This window comes from Dendropsophus ebraccatus, chromosome 6, assembly GCF_027789765.1.
Source record: "Dendropsophus ebraccatus isolate aDenEbr1 chromosome 6, aDenEbr1.pat, whole genome shotgun sequence".
NCBI classification, from domain to species: Eukaryota; Metazoa; Chordata; class Amphibia; order Anura; family Hylidae; genus Dendropsophus; species Dendropsophus ebraccatus.
This window is the reverse complement of record NC_091459.1, coordinates 85,723,312-85,747,222: the sequence shown is the minus strand read 5'-3', so window position 1 is coordinate 85,747,222 and position 23,911 is coordinate 85,723,312. Positions and strand designations below refer to the sequence as shown.

Here is a 23,911-nt window from a genome sequence, read left to right as displayed (position 1 = left end):
TATACTAATAATGCCCCCAGAGGTGCCCCCATGAGCTAATAATGCCCCCAGAGGTGCCCCCATGAACTAATAATGCCCCAAGAGGTGGCCCCCATATACTAATAATGCCCCCAGAGGTGGCCCCTATATACTAATAATGCCCCCAGAGGTGCCCCCATGAACTAATAATGCCCCCAGAGGTGCCCCTATATACTAATAATGCCCCCAGAGGTGCCCCATGAACTAATAATGCCCCCAGAGGTGGCCCCCATATACTAATAATTCCCTCAGAGGTGGCCCCCATATACTAATAATGCCCCCAGAGGTGCCCCCATATACTAATAATTCCCCCAGAGGTGCCCCCATAACTAATAATGCCCCTAGAGGTGCCCCCATGAGCTAATAATGCCCCCAGAGGTGCCCCCATATACTAATAATGCCCCCAGAGGTGCCCCCATATACTAATAATGCCCCCAGAGGTGGCCCCCATATACTAATAATGCCCCCAGAGGTGCCCCCATATACTAATAATGCCCCCAGAGGTGCCCCCATGAACTAATAATGCCCCCAGAGGTGCCCCCATAACTAATAATGCTCCCAGAGGTGCCCCCATATACTAATAATGCCCCCAGAGGTGCCCCCATATACTAATAATGCCCCCAGAGGTGCCCCCATACACTAATAATGCCCCCAGAGGTGCCCCCATGAACTAATAATGCCCCCAGAGGTGCCCCCATATACTAATAATGCCCCCAGAGGTGCCCCCATGAACTAATAATGCCCCAAGAGGTGGCCCCCATATACTAATAATGCCCCCAGAGGTGGCCCCTATATACTAATAATGCCCCCAGAGGTGCCCCCATGAACTAATAATGCCCCCAGAGGTGCCCCTATATACTAATAATGCCCCCAGAGGTGCCCCATGAACTAATAATGCCCCCAGAGGTGGCCCCCATATACTAATAATTCCCTCAGAGGTGGCCCCCATATACTAATAATGCCCCCAGAGGTGCCCCCATATACTAATAATTCCCCCAGAGGTGCCCCCATAACTAATAATGCCCCTAGAGGTGCCCCCATGAGCTAATAATGCCCCCAGAGGTGCCCCATATACTAATAATGCCCCCAGAGGTGCCCCCATATACTAATAATGCCCCCAGAGGTGGCCCCCATATACTAATAATGCCCCCAGAGGTGCCCCCATATACTAATAATGCCCCCAGAGGTGCCCCCATGAACTAATAATGCCCCCAGAGGTGCCCCCATAACTAATAATGCTCCCAGAGGTGCCCCCAAATACTAATAATGCCCCCAGAGGTGCCCCCATATACTAATAATGCCCCCAGAGGTGCCCCCATACACTAATAATGCCCCCAGAGGTGCCCCCATGAACTAATAATGCCCCCAGAGGTGCCCCCATATACTAATAATGCCCCCAGAGGTGCCCCCCATGAACTAATAATGCCCCCTGCTCTGCCCCTTAAAAAAAAAAAAAAACATCCTACTCACCTTATCCGCGCTGTGTGGCTGCAGGCAGCAGCTCCTCCCCCTCTTCGGGCTCCATCTTGCGAGCCGCGGGGACGGGACTTCCGGCAGGCGTGATGACGTCACATCATCACGCCTGCCGGAGAGGTCACGTCCCGGCCTTCCATAGGCTGCTGGCATGAAGCGCCGGCAGCCTATGGGAGTGAATATAGGAGCAGGATGCTGACACTTCCTGCTCCTATATTCTGCTTACATTAATGTTCCGCCCGCTCATAGTGCGGGCGGAACATCAAAGTGCTCTGTGCATCCCGAGAAGCTGCGCGACCGCAGCTTCTCGGGATGCTTAAAGAGACAGCGTGCATTTCCCACCGGGATACCCCCTTAACTTAAGGCTGGGTTCACACTACGTATATTTCAGTCAGTATTGGGGTCCTCATATTGCAACCAAAACCAGGAGTGGATTAAAAACACAGAAAGGATCTGTTCACACAATGTTGAAATTGAGTGGATGGCCGCCATAAAACAGTAAATAACGGCCATTATTTCAATACAACAGCTGTTGTTTTAAAATAACAGCAAATATTTGCCTTTAAATGGCGGCCATCCACTCGATTTCAACATTGTGTGAACAGATCCTTTCTGTGTTTTTAATCCACTCCTGGTTTTGGTTGCAATATGAGGACCACAATACTGACTGAAATATACGTAGTGTGAACCCAGCCTTATGCTGTATAAATGATAAAGTAACAATATGGCCCATATAATTATATGCACATGAGCTGACATAGTCCACCATTGCTTTATCTACAACATTACAAGAAGATTAGCGGTGGCTGCTGAACTTGGATAAAGCTTTAAGGTTGTCTGGAAAACATGGATACAGCCAATGACTATATCCATGATTTCCACATAGCCTTAGGGCTTTATCCATGTTCAGCAGCCACCGCTAATCAAATGCCGAAAGCTCGGGTTCGGATCGACTCGAGCATGCTCCAGGTTCGCTCATCTCTAATAAAGAACTATCTGTACCCACCACATTTCAGGAAGAGAGGGGGATAAAGAACTATCTGTACGCACCACATTACAGGAAGAGAGGGGGATAAAGAACTATCTGTACGCACCACATTACAGGAAGAAAGGGGGATAAAGAACTATCTGTACGCACCACATTACAGGAAGAGAGGGGGATAAAGAACTACCTGTACCCACCACATTACAGGAAGAGAGGGGGATAAAGAACTATCTGTACCTACTACATTACAGAAAGAGAGTGGGATAAAGAACTATCTCTACCTACTACATTACTGTAAAAGAGAGGGATAAAGAACTACATTACATGGATAGAGAGTGAGAGAAGGGGGGGCTATCTGTATGCACCGCTGTATAAGAAGAGAGAGAAAGTGTTCACTGTATCAACAACATTACAAGGAGAGACTGGGAGGTAGAACTATCTGTACCCACTACATTACAAGGTGAGAAAGAAGGAGAAAGGACTATCTGTGGGTCACATTACATGTAAAGAAAGAGGGAGAAAGGGTCCACTGTACCTACTGTACCAAATTACAAGGAGAGACTAGGAGAAAGAACTATCTGTAGCCCCCACCACAGAAAAGGAGAAATAGTTCACTGTGCCTACAATATTACAAGAAGAGAGAAGGTAAATAAACTATCTGTACTCATCACATTACCAGGAGAGAGAGGTTGAAATCTAGATCCCAGAAGTTGTCTTTGGCCAGGAAACCTCACCTCTGATGTCCATATGCTATAATAGGGCATATAGACAGAGGTGGCCTTTATAAGAAAACCCTTATAAGAAAACTCTGGTTTATGTGTTAGAACGCTATATAGTGTGTACATTATAATACAGTGTTTCCCGGTGGATTTTTCTTAGCACTAACATAGACAAACATCCTTCTCTGTCTCCTTTACTTGCCAGCTCCATGAGTAAGTCTGGTCGCTGCGTGACCATATAAATTGATTTTCACAGAGTGCGAGGGGACATTGGCATTCTGTCAATGTCGGCAGTAACCATGGAGATTGTTCATTCACACTGGAGCTGTATAAAGGCCATGCCTCTGATGGACATTACACAATGTCTTTCTAGAAGAGCAGTTCTCACAGCTCTTTAGAGATGCATTTGAGTGGGGAAATAAGAGTGCTCAGTATAATGTCTGAATAGTCACATATTACACATCATTAGGATTGTCCGTCTTGGTTTACCTCACTTTTAGTGTTGCTGTAGCTGTGACATAAAACGCAGGGAGTTGTAGTCTCACAGCGAACGGAGAGCTTCATTGGGGGTATATTCACCCCCAGCAAGTTTTAATACTCACTTTATTCGTTTTTATTTTTTTCAGTCATTGGACGTAGCATAAAATCTGTAAAGAAGTCCTCAGCCTTGGGTGCAGGTTTTATGTAGAGAAACTCACTGAGGATTTTACCTGTGCATTTCCTTTGCAGCGTATATACATTACTTGTGAACATACCCTCACACTATTGTATACTGTATGCACACTGCCGGACAATTTCCCATTGACTTCAATAGAGCACATAATTTTGTTGAAAATACAGCCGTATTTTTATCTTCAAATTACGTCCATATTTATACTAACGATTCTTTATTTTATCTTTATTTTGAACATAACCTTATCTATAAAAAAAATAAGAATTTTTCTCCTTGCTTTAATATTGGATAAAATTTTATATTACATCCTGTTAATTTTTTATTTTAGTTTTACTATGTAATATTCATGTGTTGCTGGCACATACACGATATTTGCCATCTATAGCACTGGGATATTCTGTCCTTTCAGTCTCAGCAGATCACAGTAGGACTGATGAGAGGGCAAATGGAAAGTTGACATTGTATTGGTTAAGGCAAGGTATTTGAGCCTGTCAGTCCTTGAGTTGTTCTTTGTAGTCAGTCATTTCTTACTTATATCTGGTTTGGCAAAATCTGGGTGACACTTATCATGACCTGCATCACAGCTTTTTTGACAGACAAATGAAAGATCTATTAATACACCAGAAGGGGAATGGGATACATCACTGCAAAACTAATGGTGCGTTTACACAGAAAGATTTATCTGGAAAATTTTGGAAGCCAAAGCCAGAAATGGATTTGAGAAGAGGAGAAATCTCAGTCTTTCCTTTATAACCTGTTCTCTGTTCATAGTCTGTTCCTGGGTTTGGCTTCAAAGATCTGTCAGATAAATCTGTCTGTGTAAACGCACCATATGTCTAGCTAATTTGAAGATTTTATAAAAATTTTGTTGCTGCAGACTTAATTTTAGATCAGTAAAGTTTTGTTCAAATAACCCTGTTCTACTTATCCTGTATTAGATGGTATAATATAGAGACATCATGCTGCTTAGAACTGATCAGTTTTCTCTTTTTGTCTCTAGCTTTCTCCTTCACAAATAAAAGAGCCTGAGGTCATGGAAAAGCACGTCCCGATGCATCCGTTACCAGAAGAGATTCAGATGGTAAAATATTATACAACAACTCTATGTGCTGTACAGTGCTTACACATCCACTCAGCTCTGCTATACTAACTCAGCTCTGCTATAGATGTAAACTTACCGACAAGTTATGGAGCACTCTAAGCTGAATGCTCTGGAAATAAAATGCATTTCTAACATTAGTCCTTATAGAATTTACATGTATGGGGAAAAAGTGGTTACACAAGAACTTGTTAATAAAGAAATGGACTGTAAAGCTTCCTAGTACCCAAGGAAGCTGCCGTTTCAGAGCATAGTGTGCAAGCAAACAGCACGCGGCGAGTCAGATTTTCCTAGTGCTCGCTGCTATCTAATAATCTCAGACTATCTGGAAAACAGCCAAATTGGTGATCCCGCTTTATGTCAGACTGACATTTAATATCATTGAAGGAATCTTCAGTGCGTCTTGTTCAGTTATTCTGACAGCTTGAAGAATGCTAATGCAATAAACACAGTGCATTTAATCACAGTCCGCAAATGATAAAAGACATCAGTCTGCATGGAGGTTAGTCCATTCGTCTTTAGAAAAATGTTTGTTTTAATAACCTTCAGGTTGAGTCAGATGCCCCTTTCCCTTATCCTGTACATTCACAGTGAAGTGTTAGGTCTCATCAAGAGCCATTGCCGTTCAGCTCTGTAGAATACTCTGGGTAACATAAAACAATAAAACAAATGGATAGTAGAAACCAGAGAACAAGCACTGTTATAAAAGCTGGGAATACCAGAGGGAGATGTATAAGGATGCTCGGAAGGTTAATACTTGGAAATGTAATACTACTGCAGAGGAGTCTAATACTGTGAAAAATTGTAAGTTTACATTTGTTTCAATCAACTAAAATACAAATGTGAACAAAAATCCATGAATATAAACTAAAGATCAATCTCGATGAACGTTGGAAAAGACTAATGTGTTGCTAAGGCTGTTCTACAAAGTATCAGCACAGTGTATTGCTGCAGATCATTGTGGATTTGTTTACTTTTTCATACTCTATGGAAGGTTAAGGGGTTCGCTTTGTGGGTGCTGTAACTACTATCAGAGTATTTTCTAACTTGCAAAAAAAAAAAAAATTTGTGGATAACAACCTATCCCATTCGTATTTATAAAGTTTGCTTCTGCAGCATGTGCATGTTTTTACACAACCCCTATTTATATAAATTGGGTAGTCACAGACATTTCTGCAATAGGTCTGCCGAGTGTGAACATACCCTTAGGGATTATCTCCTGGGGAAAAGACCAAATTTAAAAATGTCTGCATGAAGTATTAAAAGAATTCATACAAGTAGGTAATCATTTCAGATGTTTTTCAGGTTAATGCAAGATGTTTAGTAAGTTCTGAGTAATAATAACTAGAAAATTAGCTGGGTTTTTTTTGAGGGGGGGGGGATTCAGGAAAGAAATCACAGGTAACTGATACAAAGGAAGTGCTGAACTTTAAGAGACCACATAGTGTTAACCTTAATTTTAGCTTTTGGACTGGTACGAAGGATTATATATTCTGGAACGGACAGTTCAGTAGAAGTGTTCTTATTTGAGAAAAGTGGCAGTGCACGAACACAGTGTTCCTTTAATGATAACCTCTCATAACAGCTCATGTTGTCCCCTATTTTTAATAAAATCAACAATGGTTTTCATGTTGGAACCCGCGGCGTTCATTTTTTGTACATTTCAGAAAAGGAGATCATATATCCATCTTTCCTGAGTACATTCTGTATTTTCCACTAACAGTAAAAAAATTTTTTTTTTTAAAAAAGATGAAATATTTGTTTTCTGAAGTGAGGATCATCCCGGCAACCAAAAGCATTGTAAGGTATCTACATAGGGATAAATCTGCTGCATTATATTTACCGTACAGCATTAGATTTACTGTGATTGAATGGTAATTCTACCATTTGTAGCACCAATGATGTACATGCAGTATACAAACCTTCTAAGGCCTTGGGCACTCACCTCCAAGACGAATCAGCAGCTAAGGCTACGGAACGGCCGGTCTCATTAAAGATCATCCGGCCGGGATGATCTTTAGCGCGGCTGAAGTGTGTATACTATGTGTATAGGCTCCGGACGGGATTCCATAGACGGCAAGGTAACATATGTTTTTGTATAAATCATGGCTGTTGTTGCAATCGGCAACAACTGCCATACATTTACAAAAATATACGTTGTATGAACATGGCCTAAAGCCGCATGTGTTACATTTTGCTGAGGGGTTCACCGTAAATCCTCTGTTACATTGAAATTGGTGACATCTTCAATGAAAATGCCTGGAAATTCACAACACTATGGGCGACATGTATCATCCGGCGTACGGATGATTTTCGGCGGAAAGTGCCGATTTGCGTATTTTTTTATTCGCAAATGGCCGATTTGCGAATAAAATATTCGCATATCGGCATTTTCTGCTGAGTACGCTGGGGGGCGGGGAGGTAGTGTGGAGGGGGCGTTACGGGGGGTGCGGACTCAGAGTCCGCGCTATTTATAATTTTTTCCGCACAAAGATACGCCGGACGCACCGACGCGCACGGGATTTATGTAGAGGCAGTCCGCCTCTACATAAATCTCCGTAGCGCTGGAGATGCGGGGACATTTATAAGTCCGGCGTAAAAAACGCCGGACTTAATAAATGTCCCCCTATGAGAATGAGCGATTTGTAAAATCTCCTCCACTGCTGCAGGAATCTACTGTGAGTTTTACATTTGTTATATATAAAATGCATGACCTGTTTAGGTTTTCAAGAAGAAAATTCCTATAAAACCAATGTTCTTTATTATGGGTTTCAATAAAATTACACACAGGGGTACGCGGTCTGCGTAGATTTACCTATACGAGACACCAGTATAGCACTCGCTAGTTCCTGCCAGTTTGAAATATGTGGCCATCAGAACCACTGTAGCATTAGCACTGCAGCAGGAGCGGATATACCTGGTGAGTAGTTAACTTATCTCACGTTATAAAATTTCCTGCAGTTTAATACCTTTAAAGAGTTATCTACCCTTTCAGAATTGATGCCTTGTCCTCAGAATAACAATATTAGAGTAAAGGTTCGACTACTATCAGCTCCACTGATCAGCTATGTGAATGGGCTGAGTGCCGTAACCTCTTCACTGTTTACAAGTCCTCATACTTACAATTGCCTATTAGTAGTAATAGTGCAGTGTTGTCCTGTTCACTTGACTTGGGCTAAGTTCACACTATGTATAATTTCATTAAACAAAGGGTGTAGTTTCCTTTTTGCAACCAGGGCCATTATTTAATGAAATTGTAAATTGCTTTAATTACTATGGAATCACGGCCAGAGTGTATACACATAGTATACACTCCGTCCTGGATCCCTTGCAGCCGCACCAAAAACTGACCTGTCAGTTTTGTGCGGCTACTATTCATTTAATGACGGCTGCACAAGACTTACAGAACAGACAATGTAAAGTGCGGCTCCGGCTGCACTTTACATTGTTGGCTATGGATAATTGGAATGCGGGCACACCTGGATGTGCCCGCATCCCAGTTAAAAATAAAAGAAGTTCATCCAACCAGTACTGCTGTATCGGCTGGGATGAAGTTCACTGACACGACCGTTCTGTGACATGGCCGTGTCAAAGAATGGCCGGTGTCATACTTAGTGTGAACCCGGCCTTAAACGTTGGTGCAGTACCTTATGAAGCCGCTACTAATGGTCCAGTAGATAGGCCATGAATTTCAAGTTGCGATAACCCCTCTAATCCTTTTTTGACACCTGCCTTAGGTGTACAGCAAATGTGTGCAAGGGAACTATGGAGCAGGCTTGGGATCAGAGACACCTATAGCAGGTGCTAACTTTGTATTACAGCTCATGATCACTGACCGCACAGAAGATGATTATTAATACTGGCTGTTTTGTCTCCAACATAAGGTGGTTAGTCCCACATGCTGGTCCCTTTTTGCTACTAATTGACCCCCCCTCCCCTCCCCCATGGTGGGGTGTCATTTCTAGGTGGCATGGGTAGAGTGTTAGTGCATTACAATACATTACTATTGCATTGCACTGTATGTGCAGTCAAGTGATATGCATTCAGGTCCCACAATTGTAATTTTAAAAAGTAAATTTTTTTTTTTTCAAACCAATAAGTATAATTTGGTTGTTTTTTTATCACTATCATTAGACCTGTGTTACGGACAGCATAATATGAGTGCAAAAATGTATCCGTATTATACTTTCAAAACACTGTGAGCCCCCATACAACAGGGCAAAGTTCACATTACAGTGAATATAGGTGCCCATCTTCATCCATAGTATACGTATTTTTTCTGATTTACCCTATACACATTTATTTTAAAGGGGGAAGTAAGCCGCAGTTATTCACCTCTGGCAGCAGTTTATCTCCTGGGAGAACAAAGGACCGGGTGTTCAAATCCAGCATTAACCATTCTTCTTATCATCTGTTGGAGGAGAGTCAGGAAGCTCCCATTCACATAATATTATTTGGTAGTCCTGCAAAAATATGCAGGTTTCAGTGACCTCTCTCAAATTGGTGTGGGGGCATTTCATCTGTGACCCAAAGAACTCTGGGACTAAGTCAATGCATAGTTGCTACTTCTATATTAGTCAGACATAACGTACAGATGTGTCCCTTTCTTCCAGATGCCTCGTGATGAGACTGTCTGCAAATACTGTGGAGTCAGTTACCTGATACTCCATGAATTCAAGCTTCTGGAAGACAAAATGAAGGCACTGGAGAAAGAGCTGCTTTTATACAAGGGAAGTGTAGAGCGAGAGAAACGCCTTCAAGAAGAACTAGAATATCTCCGCCAAGAGCACGACCAAAGCAAGAATGACAGCAAGTCCAAAGCAGAAAGGTCAGGACTTCTCTTCATTTTTTTCATGTTTAATTTTAACACATTCATTAATGTAGTTCAAAGCAGAAATGTGGGAAAAAGCATCCGATCCCCGGCCTGCCGAGAGCGGCCCTTGTCACTTTCAGCTTACAGCTGAATACATGTAATTTGGTTCATTTAAATGTTTTAACCACCCATCCCTTCCAGGCTAAAATATAGTCTAAGATCAGAAAGAGCTATCGTGCTGCGTGTCTATGGGAAAAGGTCACTGGATTGTGTGTGGCACCGTGCCACCAACATGGCAGAGGAAATTAAAGAGTAGTTCAGTATTGCCTTATTGATGTGTATTAAGTCTTGTGTAAGTAATGCATTAATGGATATGTTGAATGCAGCCACCATGTGCAATGGTACTGTATGAATTGGAAAACGGCTTTCTGAAAGTTCCTTTATTGAAAGCAGTTCTCAGCTAATGCACTGTGACATTTTATTCCATTCTTTCTTACACTTCTCATTCCAAACAATATTCATGACAATTCCTTATCCATATATTGATATATCTTACATGTACAGCAGCCAGAAATGTGTGCACTCTGCACATTTTTGTTTGGTTTCTATGATAAATGCACATTTTTCCCCTCAGTGCTTGTAGTGGGTGGGCTTTGCTGTATCATTGACTGAGAAGCTGCAGCTGCATCTCCCTCCTCCCACCGCCTCCCTGTCATTTATTTAGTATTTTAACACTAGATCAGCGCTTTTCAAACTATTTCTACTGGAGCCTCATCCAACAGAGCAAAAAGATGCCTGGACCTCACCAGACTAACCAAGAGGATGTTTGGGTCTCACAATCTGTGGTGGAAGTCCATGTAAAAATACAAACTATTGCTTAGTCTACCCTTAATTTGTCTCCTAAACTCTGTATAACATTAAAAATAAATACAAAATGAGTTATTAATGTTACTTAATCTCAGATTGTTGCAGCCAGGGAAAGGACTGTGAACCTTACAGTCACTTTTATTAAAAGTGCCTCCCTAGCTGTGCCTTACAAGTAGGGGGCGCCTCACAGTTTGAGAAGCACTACTGTAGATGGCTGTCACTGAGGAGGTTTGAGAACGTTTACAGAGAAAGTAAAAGAAAAGAAAGATAAAGACTGCAAGAAGGTGATCACCAGCTGGGGACCTCAGTCGCTGTTTGACATTGCATTAGATTGTAGAAAGAGCAGTAAAGTAATATGTTATAGTCATCAAGTTGCTTTCAGTTTAGTGTAACTTTCAGAATTTTTCCCTAAAGTCATAGAATATGTCCCCTGAACAAGTACTTAACAAATGTCTGCTTATGGGAGCTCAAGTAGTCTTCCAGGCTATGTTCACACAACGTATAAACAACTGCTGTTATTTGGTAATCAACGGCCTTTGTTTAAAATTAAAATTGCATTAAAGCGACTCTGTACCCACAATCTGACTCCCTCCCCCCCAAACCACTTGTACCTTTGAATTGCTGCTTTTGATCTAAGATCTCTCCTGGGTTCTGTTCAGAAGGTAATGCAGTTATTGTCCTAAGAAAAGGGAGTGCCAAAAGGGAGTATCTGTGCCCTAACTTTGTACAACCTCTCTGTCCCTCCTCCCCACCCTCTTCATCATTAGGAATGCTCCAGGCAGATTGCTTCCTATTCCCCACCTGTTTAGCCCGGCATATGGGCTGGATCGTTAAGGACCTGTGCAATGTTCAGCATGGAGAAAATGTTTCAGTGGCATTCCTAATGATGAAGAGGGTGGAGAGGAGGGACGGAGGGGTGGTGCAAAGTTAGGGCACAGATACTCCAGTTTGGCACGGGCTTCAAGTTTAGAAGTATTTTTTTAGGACAAAAACTGCATCACCTGCCGAACAGACCCCAGGACAGATCTTGGAAGGTACAAGTGGTTTGGGGGTCAGATTGTGGGTACAGAGTCACTTTAAAGTATATGGACAACGGATAGAAATAATAGACATAATCATTATTTCGACAGACGTTGTTCAATACATTTAGGGACAATTATTATCCTTCCGCCCCTGGCGTTCACCAGCTCAACTGATGGGGTCGAGGAGGGGCAGCAAGGTGGGGAGGAGGCATGGCCTCCTACCCCACCTGATTTACAATGATCGCAGGTGTAAGTCATGGCAAAAATCTACACCGCGGGAGCAGGTGTAGATTTCTGCGTCTGCCGTTTGGCAGGCACAGGTCAGGCCTGGTTCAATAAAGGCCCTATTACACGGAACGATTATCGGCCATTGCAGCCGATAATCGTTCCGTGTAATAGAAGGCAACGATCAGCCGATATGAACGATGTCGGCTGATCGTTGCAGTCCTTTATCTTTCAACATGTTGAAAGGCAAACCACTCATATAGCAGCGATCTGCTGCCATCGTTCCGTGGAATAGGAGCAGCAGCAGCAGACCGCAGCTATTCCCTATGGGCTGCCCAGACGATCTAGCGTCAGCCCTTGTACTCACCCGTTCGCTGCTGCTATGTGTTATAGTGGCGGCAGCCATCGAGAACGAGGAGCAGATGAGTGCTGACAGTGCTTGCTTGCTCCTCTAGTCGCCCCGTTTAATAGGGGCTGTAGAGGCGTGCGTCTCCGGGGACATTTGGGGCGGACCCCAATTTAAGACCGGTTTATAAGTACACTGGTCTTCATAAATGTCCCCTATTTTGTGAAACAATGGTCGTTGTTTACATTGACTTCCTGCTGTTCTTTTCATAAAACGTATGTTGTGTGAACATAGCCTAAAGGCCTAAGGTGACTAGAACTTCTGGCACATGGCCTTAGAGGTGCCTTATTCTTCTTCATTTAAAGTAAATGTTAAAGTTTACTTCTGCCACTTATTCATAACTGAATGAAAAAATACATACACATATATGCACTCATTTGCTCCTTGCTGTGGGGACAATTCTTAAAGGGGTTGTCCGGCGAAAATATTTTTCTTTCAAATCAACTGGTTTCAGAAAGTTAAATAGATTTGTAATTTACTTCTATTTAAAAATCTTAAGTCTTCCCATACCTATCAGCTGCTGTATGTATTGCAGGAAATGTTGTTTTATTTTCAGTCTGACAAAGTGCGCTCTACTGCCATCTCTGTCCGTGTCAGGAACTGTCCAGAGTAGGAGAGGTTTTCTATGCGGATTTGCTACTGCTCTGGACAGTTCCTGTCCAGTTTATACAACTTTACGAAACCAGTTGATTTTTAACTGTTTTTTTTTTTTTTTTGCTGGAGTACCCTTTTAATAGTTCGACACAGCATTTTAATCTTACTTTATAGTCTAGTATGTGGGTCTAAACACAGGAAGGTGTGTTCATATGCTGCAAACAGAAATCCATGCTATCAGCTGGTGTAGTAAATACGCTGGGCAGTGGGAGGCCACAAACCCTATACAATTTTTTGAAAACTATAAATGTGGAAAGAATTTAGAATTGTATGCCAGGAAACTTGCGTACATGCATCAATAACGTCTACCCAGTCTATTTAATTTATTGATTGACTAGTTTATATCTTTGCTTTCAAACGCATGTTACTTGTGAGTGACAATGATCATACACCCCAGGATTACCGCATCCAGTAAATGCATGTGACCGCCTTGTGGTTAGTACATTATCTGTACGGTATCTGCACTTGCTGCAAATGCTCAGCAATGTGCGGTAAATTAGTTTACGCCAAATGTCATGGGCTACTATAAATAACTACAGATAGAATACAGATAACCTTCAAAAAATGGTATTACATATGTTTATCTGATAAGGTAAAATGCATTGCATAGATCACCCTAAAGGCATGTTCGAAAAACTTAGAACCGTAGCTCATCCACATACTTAGTGACGCTACATGGTAAAACAAACATATGGACAATAAGAGCTAACCCTGTAATATAATTTTTACAAACCATTCAACCTGGGGTCAAGTAATGAAGGCTAGTGTTTAATTCTTGCTAGAATGGAAAAAAAGATGATACACTAAAAGAAATGGAACGGAACGGAATTGGAAAACTTTGTCCGTGGAGACGTGACTAATGTGACTTGACAAAGTGGTGCCAATTATTAAGTGATCACATGAACTTACATCAGAGCTTAGACATCAGCACAAGGCAGAACACAAATGAACATTTTGAGACGAGGTAACCTTTTTTTTTTCCTTTCCTAAAAATGACCTAGTTTGGGTGCTGTTCAAGATTTCAGAATGTGACACCCATAGCTAACAGGTGCATAACATCAAACCATGTAATCTATCTATCTGCACTATTCCTTATAAAGTTACAGTTGCACATACAGTAGTGGTAGCCAAGACACGGCTGTGATATGATAGAAAGCTGCGCAGACTCTGCCAATAGCTGCAAGGATTTGCAAGTAAGGCTATGTTCACACATTGTAAAAATAAGTGCACATAACGGCCATTGTCGCAAAACAAAGGCTGTTATTAATGTTCAAGGTCATTAGTAACGGTCGCTGTTTCCACTTATTTTTACATTGTGTGAACATAGCCTAAGTATGCTGCTCACCTGTAGAACCATGCAGCCAATAATGAGTAGCCCTTATGGCTATGTTTACACATTTCTACAGTTTCACAGCAATTCTACAGCATCTTCACAGAAATTATGCAGTACTTAGATTAAATGATTAAGTACTGCAATGAAACTGCAATGTGTGAGCACAGCCTAAGGCTATGTTCACACTACGTATATGTCCGGCCGCGGCCGGACATATACGTGTAAAACACCTGGCTGGAATTTGCGCAAGTTGTGGCCCGCTACGTACGGTCCACGAACTTACGCCTGTAAGCTACATACGCTTACCGAGCGGCGTACGTAGCGATCTGACAACGGTATTTTACTGGGATATCTTCGGCTAGCCCCGGACACCCCACAGAACCTTTTGGATTGGCAAATCAAAGTGTAAAAATGAAGATATCACCACTCCGTACGGGACCGCAAGTTACGCTACGGGCATTTCCGTCCCGAAACAATGGTCTGGTTCATTTTTTACGGCGCCGCATACGATCCGGGCGTAAGTTCGTACGTAGTGTGAACTGTGCAGCCGTACATCGTATACTTTCCATTGTACGCAAACTATGTAAATCTCTGGCCGCTTATTCACGGAGCGCGCTACGGCCGGAAACTTAAGTAGTGTGAACCTAGCCTAAGGCTGTAGGCATTTGCAGTTACAGGCTAAGTTCACACTACGTTGTTTTTGAGTAAAGAATGGGCGCTGATTGCAATGGAATCAACGTTCGTTCTTTACTGCAGGGACGGCATTGCATTAACTTCAATGCATCCACTGTATGTACACATCATTATTTTAAAATAATGTACATGCCTATTATAGCGGCAGCCACACTTTACATTGAATGAATAGCTAATTGATTTGTGGGCACACCCGATGGTGCCCGCAAGTCAATTGTAAAAAAAGAATGTTTCTGCAGCCAATACAGAGCTATCATCTGCAGGAACGTCCTAAATGCATCTCGATGGCCGTCAGTTTAACAGCGTCTGTTGAATAGTTAAACGTTGTGTCAACATGGCCAAACACCTAAAAAAAAACTGTATGACCATTAACAATTAGTAGAACACGTCATGTCTGTGTGGTTTTCAATTGGGGTCGCATCTCAGCAATGCGGCGTTCATTACATGACCCCCATAATATACTCGATGCCTTATAAAGAAGAAATGCCTTCTATTCATCTGAGACCTGTTTTGGCACTGCAGAGGCATAGGGAGAGGTAAGTAGTGATTGTTTATTATGTCCCCCTTGCCCCTGCTCGCTGGACCCCTATAACAATTTTAGTCTGGATGTTACGCTAGAGTTAAGAAATGTATTGACTGCTATATATTGGTAAGGACAGCTAAAGGATTCAAGAAGGGTATTAGTACATGACATTTCTTAACCTTGCTTTAAAGGCAACCAATGAACCCAATTGGACTGATATGGTTCCCTAGAGCAATGTATAAAGTTCCTGCAGCAGCTGCGGCAAGTAGTCATCTGGGCGGCTCCCCACCCATGTCTAGTCACAGAGCTCTGCCTGTCAGCGCACTCGGTGGGATCATTGACAGGCAGAGAGGCCAGTAACGGACCTCTCAGCCTGTCACTCATCCCCTCTGAGCGCGCTGACAGAGTGAGCGCTGTGACTAGACATGGAAGGGGAGCCTCCCAGATGACTACTTCCCCGCCCGTGTCTGTCACGAGCCGGGGGAATAAAAGTCATTTTTCCCCGGTATAAAGCTCCTGCAGCAGCTGCGGCAAGTAGTCATCTGGGCGGCTCTCCCCCCCCCCCCCCCCCCCCCGTGTCTAGTCACAGCGCTCTGCCTGTCAGCGCACTTGGCGGGATGATTGACAGGCAGAGAGGCCAGTAACTGACCTTTCAGCCTGTCACTCATCCCCTCCGAGCGCGCTGACAGGCAGAGCGCTATCACTAGACACTGGTGAGAAGCCGCCCAGATGACTACTTCCCCGCCCGTGTCTGTCACGAGCCGGGGGAATAAAAGTCATTTTTCCCCGGTATAAAGCTCCTGCTGCAGCTGCGGCTGGTACGTGCCGTGGCTGCTGCAGGAGCTTTATGCATTGCTCCAAGGAACCATATCAGCCCAATTGGGCTGATTGGTTCCCTTTAATTGTGAATTTATCCTTAAAGTCAGAGAATGAGCCATAATAACTGACAATATCCTTGAGAACTATTTCAGATAAAGACCCCGCTGTAAAAAAGCACACCTCTGTGCCTTGCAGCTTGAGTGAGTGGTGTGCGGTGTGATTGCCATGCCTCAGTTGGCAGAGCATCACTATCTCCTGTGAAATGGCAGTGACACGCTATGCTTGGCATGACACCACTCAAGGTACGTGGAGAGCTTTCCACTTTATATGAGATGGGAATTTTCCCACAGGACACTTCCTTGCATGTAAACAATAGATGGTTGCTGGAAGATAGAAATTGATAGCTGTCCTAAAGTGTTTTATGCCCTTGTTGGCGTACAGTAAAAGACAGTCTGGGCCACGCTACATTTACTAGAGGTGCTGACTCAAAAGCACATGATAGCTGTATTTTTAAGGATAACAGGCTACAGGATATTTCACGCAAAATGCAAAGGTTTAGTCCACAAATGGTACAATGTTTTATTGTGACTGTTAATGGGAAAAAAAGTACTTAAAAAGTTTGGGGAGATTTAATAAACCCACCATGTTAAACCTATATAGAATTAGTTTGGTGGTCACACAGAAACAACCGGTGAGGCATTGATTATGATGGACAAATGATCAGGCTGGCAAATACCGAGTTCCCTGGGTATAATAGAAGCTAACAGGGCTTTTTAGTAATACACTTGGTTAGATTACCCCTAACTAGAGATGGCGAATCTACACTAGGAACGGAGCAAAGCGCTTTGTTCCTATCTGCATTCTGCTCATCAGGCTGCGGGTTTTGAAGTCTGCTCCACTCTGTGCCGCTCCTCCCTGGGTGCTGGGAAAAGATGAATCCAGTCCTGGGAGACTGGGAGAGGTTTCCTGGGACCGGATCCATCTTTTCCCAGAGGCATTGATCGGAGCAGACTTCAAAATCTGCAGCCTGATGAGCAGAATGCAGATAGGAACAAAGCCCTTGGCTCCGTTCCTACTGTAGATTGGCTCATCTGTACCCCATACAAATGCAGAAGCTTCAAAGTCTTGTTATATAAATATAAAATAGCACAGTGGCTTATATACACTGTTGAAATAGCACCAGAATTTTGGTGCAGTTGCATTGAAACCATTGCATTCTTCACATTTACTATGCATTTGTGACACTTTTGTGACACACTAGGCCTGAAAAGGAAGGTAAAGGTGTTTGGCTACACAGGAAAAAGGTAAAAATTCTGGCACATATTTAAGCCAACTGATAGTTTGTTTAAAACCTAAAGCAGACATTCTTCAAATGCAGCCTAATAAACAAAATCAGGTGAATTTGAAGTCTGTCCATCTAAGTTTACACTGTCCCAAGATTTTAGACAGTTTTAGTAAATGTGGACCAATGCATTAAAACAATAAAATACCCCCCCCACCTCCCGTAATAAGACTCCCAAAAAAAAAAAAATATATATATATATATATATATATATATATATATATATATATATATATATATATAAATAAATTATATTTTAATGGTAGACTAAAATTTAATGGTGGCAGCTACAAAAAATTCATACAAATTCCTACAAATGATTGTAAGAGGAAAAATAAAAGACTCCTCCCATAATCAGTGAAGGCCTCAAATGGCTACATTGCTTTAGGCCCACGTTCACATAACATATTTTTTCAATAAATAACGCCCATTGTTGCAGTTTGCAACACCATCCGCAATTTATTTAAAGTATCAAATGACATTGTGTTCTATGGAATCCTTGCTGGAGTGTATACACTCTGTATACACTCTGGCTGGGATTCCATGCGGCCGCATTTTATATTGACATGTCAATTTTGTACCGGCCAGGGTGAACTTCACAGACAGCAGCCGTTCTGTGACACAACCATGTCACAGAACAGCCGCTGTCCTACAGCGTGTGAACTCGGCCTTAAAATGTAATGGCTGACTAAATATGATGAGGCAAAAATAAAAAAAATTATCTTGGGGTTTAAGGGGTATTTCGGTATGGAACATTTATAAACGTCCAATAGGGCCTGCACTTGTCTCCAGATGAAGATCCCGGCCCCCTCAAGCATGGCTTCAGCCATCAGAGGTGGTTGGGAAGCTGCCTTAGTGGGAGTTGCATATATAGAAAGGTACTGGAAAAAGCTCCAGTCATTTTGGGTCATCGGACCCACAGTCTTACTGGGACAGAAAATAAATCCATATTTTACTAGTGTGTGAAACCAGCCATACTCTGGATATTTCTTTAAATCCTAGTCATATAAAGTTACATTTTACCACAAATATGAGATGACAATTTAATAAAAAACCATGATACCATCTGCAGCCTCTAAGCGTACTGCAGCATTCTCCTGCCCTGCCACGGAGCCTGTATACAGTGCCAGCATGGCAGCGGCAGTGTGTATTATTGTAATGCTTCTGCAAGAACATTCTCGTAAGAAATTGCTCTTTATGCTGATCTCGAATATCATTTAAAGAAAATCTAAACCAAGGATTCATTTTCGTTTGGACAAAATGCTGACAGCAAAATTGTGCCCAGATGGCATTCATTACGGCAGCTTTATTTAGCAAGCCATAACATGCACAACTTACCAACTGCAGCCCTCTCCGTGGATATAGTCAGTGGCAGCCTGTGCTGTCGTCTATGGCTGCTGCTTTGTTTACCCAGAGCACCTTGTGCCAGGTTTCGTACTGTGACACAGAGATTATGAGAGTTCACAGAGTCACAAGGTGAAACCACACACCATCATTTCCTGGTTTTTACTGAGTTACATCTGCTTATTCCCACTGGGCCGTCTGTACTGACAATACCGTAACTAACCTTTCTGTATTCCTGAGCAAATATTCCCCTCACTCATTATATGCAAATAAACCAAGCACACACAGCTGTTCAATAAAAGCACTTTCTTAGTAGTATTTCACAGGTCATAATGATGATTTACTGGTATTACAGTACAACATGAGAGGCACATGGGTCAATCAGTAATTGTTGCTCAATGACAGGATAATATAAGAATATTCCTGTTATTATAACATTTTACAGTTATGACCCCAGTAAGGGGTATCGGTCATATATGGCTGAGGAGAGAACTTGGAAAATGTAAACCTATGTTCAAGGGTATGTTCAGATGATGTATTAATTAAATGCAATTTAGGCTGGGTTCACACTATGTATATTTCAGTCAGTATTGTGGTCCTCATATTGCAACCAAAACCAGGAGTGGATTAAAAACACAGAAAGGATCTGTTCACACAATGTTGAAATTGAGTGGATGGCCGCCATATAACAGTAAATAACTGCCATTATTTCAATATAACAGCCGTTGTTTTAAAATAACAGCAAATATTTGCCATTAAATGGCGGCCATCCACTCAATTTCAACATTGTGTGAACAGATCCTTTCTGTGTTTTTAATCCACTCCTGGTTTTGGTTGCAATATGAGGACCACAATACTGACTGAATGGAGAAGTCCAGCTAAAAATGTTTTTAAAGTATCTTATTGCGTTACAAAAGTTATACAAATTACCAATATACACATTACTAATAGTGTTCTTCCCTGCACAGTTTCTTGGAAAAATGGTGACGTCACGACCTGTTTCTGTATAAGTTCCTGAGCTGTGCGGCAGCTGCTGGAGAGGATGCTGCTAGGGCTGCCCTTTAGAGCCAAGGAAAATGCTCACTGTTTGTGTAGCAGCCATGCAAACAAGAGAACCAGGGAAATGCTGTGCAAATGATAGCAAAGTCAAGACAGCAGGAGCTGCGGTGCGGGGACAGTAGCCTGCAAAATCTGGCCAGGGTCAAGGAGGTCTGTGCTGCTTATGAGCCCAAGTACCTGGCTGCGATGTGGGTGAGTGTGGGCCCGCAGAGTCATTCAGGTTCTGGGGAGAGGCAGGCAGTTCACTTCCATAAGGAAAGCTAATGTTGCATGGCTTCCCTGAGCAGGGGCAGGCTGGGGGAGCTGTTGCCACCATGCGGGTGCCAGATTAGCGGTGCCAGATCTAGCTCTGCAACCTGTGAGGGTCTGTTCAGGTGCCTTATTTATTCAGTGCTTGGGGGAGACATGTTCGCATGTCTGCTTCACAAACTGTGAGCATTTTCCTTGGCTCTGAAAGGATTTATTCATTTTTCCCTTTCTTCTCCATCTAGCCAAGACCACCTTGATTTCTTTCAGCCAAAACTCATATCGGCAGAACCTTCCAGATAAACAGCTTAGGCTCTGTACTTTCCCATCTTTATTTATTTCCTACCTATAGAGTCCAGAAATTATTCAGCAGTTTTGTGACATGCACATTAAAGAGGGTAGGTAAATGGGTTGGTGGGAAGGGCTAGGTTGGTTTGGGAGAAGTAGGTGTCCACCTCCATTAGGTATGTAGGTTGCTCCAGTAGTTAATTTTTCCCATTATGTAGGCACCCACAGTCAGGGCCGCCATCAGGAATTTCGGGGCCCCATACAACCAAAGTGTCTGGGCCCCCCACATTAATAAAAAAAAATTGTGTGTTTGACCCACGCCTTGCTGGGAGGTATAATTTGGTTCAGATCAATTCTAGAGAACTGGCTCATATACCCCATTTTCCCCAGTGGCTTAAAATGTAACCTCTGTTATACAGTTATAAAATTGTAGAAATTAAATGTGAACAAGGTGCAATTCAAACAGACACTTACTTGTATAGCTGTCTCTTGTGCTCTGTATGCAGTGCATTATATTCACCCCTGCAACGTACAATTTATAGCGTGTCTACAAGCCCAGCGGGGCTCATTATGATGGAGACTAAAACTTATACAAGAGTGGGGTAGGGGTTCCCCTGTATTCAGAATGCTGTTGAGTACTAGGCAATGCCCCGTTTGGGGTTATTGAATTTCGAGGGTCTGGGGGGGCTGTTTGATTTGTATATGTTCACCAATATCCCCCCCCCCCGGTATGCTCACTAACATAGAATATGTTGATAAGGCTAATATAATGAGGCTGTTCCATGTTAGTGAGCATATACAAATCCCCCCCCCCAGGCAGACTAGTTTAGCTCACCCAAGCCAGTGATAGCGAATACATGGCGGTGAGAACGCTTTCTAGGAGATCCTGTTTGTGCAGCAGAGGTGTCTTTATCCTGCTCTGCATAGACCCACGAAATTCAATAATCCCAGACGGGCCATTGCCGAGCACTCAACAGCATTCTGAATACAGGGGAACCCCTACCCCACTCTTGTATAAGTTTTAGTCTCCATCATAATGAGCCCCGCTGGGCTTGTAGACGCGCTATAAATTGTAGGTTGCAAGGGTGAATATAATGCACTGCATACAGAGCACAAGAGGCAGCTATACAAGTAAGTGTCTATTTGAATTGCACCTTGTTCACATTTAATTTCTACAATTTTATAACTGTATAACAGAGGTTACATTTTAAGCCACTGGGGAAAATGGGGTATATGAGCCAGTTCTCTAGAATTGATCTCACACACAGACACCAGCACACATGTATACAGACACCAGCACACATATATACAGACATACAGACACCAGCACACATGTATACAGACATACAGACACCAGCACATGTATACAGACATACAGACACCAGCACACATGTATACAGACACCAGCACACATGTATACAGACATACAGACACCAGCACACATGTATACAGACATACAGACACCAGCACACCAGGGCACGATGAAGTTTGAACTTCTGCAACCTGGAGAAATCACCTGATATCACCTGCAGTCCTATGTAACACCACATAACACAGTGGTATCTCTGAGTACAGATAATGTAGTAGATTTCACCTGCAGTCCTATGTAACAGCACAGATAACACAGTGATATCCCTCTGAGTACAGATAATGTAGATGTCACCTGCAGTCCTATGTAACACCACAGATAACACAGTGATATCTCTGAGTACAGATAATGTAGTAGTCACCTGCAGTCCTATGTAACACAACAGATAACACAGTGATATCTCTAAATACAGATAATGTAGTAGCTGTCACCTCGGGGCGCCCCTACTAAATGATGTTCTACAAAATAAGAAAAGTGTCATACAGGGACTCACAGGTGACGTCTTCTTTGATCTGAGGCGTCACTTTCCCTTTTCCTCTCCATCCGGCCCAGACCTCCATGATGATTCCTTCCAGATACGTTTCATCCCCTTAGAACCTGCGAGACAAACAATTTAGGCTCCGCACATTTCTATCAACTTCCTTTCCTTTCTCCCCCCTGTAGGCTCCCATAGTAACTGCGCTGTGTGGGATGCCCCCTGTATGTAGGATCCCCTGCTGTGCCCCCTGTATGTAGGATTCCCAGCTGTGCCCCCATGAGCTAATAATGCCCCTAGAGGTGGCCCCCATGAACTAATAATGCCCCCAGAGATGCCCCCATGAGTTAATAATGCCCCCAGAGGTGCCCCCATGAACTAATAATGCCCCCAGAGGTGCCCCCATATACTAATAATTCCCCCAGAGGTGCCCCCATGAGCTAATAATGCCCCCAGAGGTGCCCCCATATACTAATAATGCCCCCAGAGGTGCCCCCATATACTAATAATGCCCCCAGAGGTGCCCCCATACACTAATAATGCCCCCAGAGGTGCCCCCATGAACTAATAATGCCCCCATATACTAATAATGCCCCCAGAGGTGCCCCCATGAACTAATAATGCCCCCAGAGGTGCCCCCATGAACTAATAATGCCCCCAGAGGTGCCCCCCATATACTAATAATGCCCCCAGAGGTGCGCCCATACACTAATAATGCCCCCAGAGGTGCCCCCATATACTAATAATGTCCCCAGAGGTGCCCCCATATACTAATAATGCCCCCAGAGGTGCCCCCATATACTAATAATTCCCCCAGAGGTGCCCCCATGAGCTAATAACGCTGTGCGGGCGGAACATTAAAGTGATCAGTGCATCCCGAGAAGCTGCGTGGCCGCAGCTTCTCGGGATGCTCAAAAACAGGTGGCAAGGGGGGCCGTGCGGACCCCCCTAGCGGACCCCCCCCCCCCGTGTCTCTTAGGGTCCGGGCCCCATACGGCAGTACCACTTGTACTGCCCTATCGGCGGCCCTGCCCACAGTATGTACTCAGGGACGATTCTAGGATTTCTGCTGCTTGAGGCGAGAATTTAAATGCCCCCCCCCCCCAAAATTAACAATTAGTATTTAAGAAATCTATGTAGCCAACTGCATAAAAAGATATATACATACATAGATATATACTAGCAGCAATATACAGTACAGCACATATATACTAATAGTCAATATATTGCACGGATATATTCTTTTTATAGCGTTCACAATGCAGGAAAAGTAATGTAGTTTTTGTTTAGTTCAGATATTTCTATAGATATATATATATATATAGTTTCTATAGTCTCAGGGTATGTTCAAACTATGGAATACGCTCAAAAATTTCAAGTGGAGGCCGTGTGGCGGACTCTGCTTGAAGCTCCATCTGTCCCATTGACTCAATGATATTCTCAAACTCAATCTGCCATCTGCCCAA

General features: G+C 43.1%; 1 protein-coding gene and 1 long non-coding RNA gene across 5 annotated transcripts in view; one reads left to right on the top strand and one right to left on the bottom strand.

Annotated features, from left to right (window-relative positions):
- LOC138795761 (uncharacterized) overlaps positions 1–19,076 on the bottom strand; it is an 84,692-nt gene extending 65,616 nt beyond the window's left edge. For both annotated transcript variants that reach the window (XR_011363671.1, XR_011363670.1), the window contains exon 1: positions 19,003–19,076. This is a non-coding gene — a long non-coding RNA (uncharacterized lncRNA). The remainder of the gene's footprint in view (positions 1–19,002) is intronic.
- The window catches only part of LEKR1 (leucine, glutamate and lysine rich 1), a 122,879-nt gene that overhangs the window by 6,477 nt on the left and 92,491 nt on the right, over positions 1–23,911 (top strand). For all 3 annotated transcript variants that reach the window (XM_069975295.1, XM_069975293.1, XM_069975296.1), the window contains 2 exons: positions 4,869–4,949; positions 9,581–9,795. In XM_069975295.1, coding sequence (XP_069831396.1) covers positions 4,902–4,949; positions 9,581–9,795 — 263 coding nt within the window. In that variant the 5' untranslated portion in view covers positions 4,869–4,901. The remainder of the gene's footprint in view (positions 1–4,868; positions 4,950–9,580; positions 9,796–23,911) is intronic.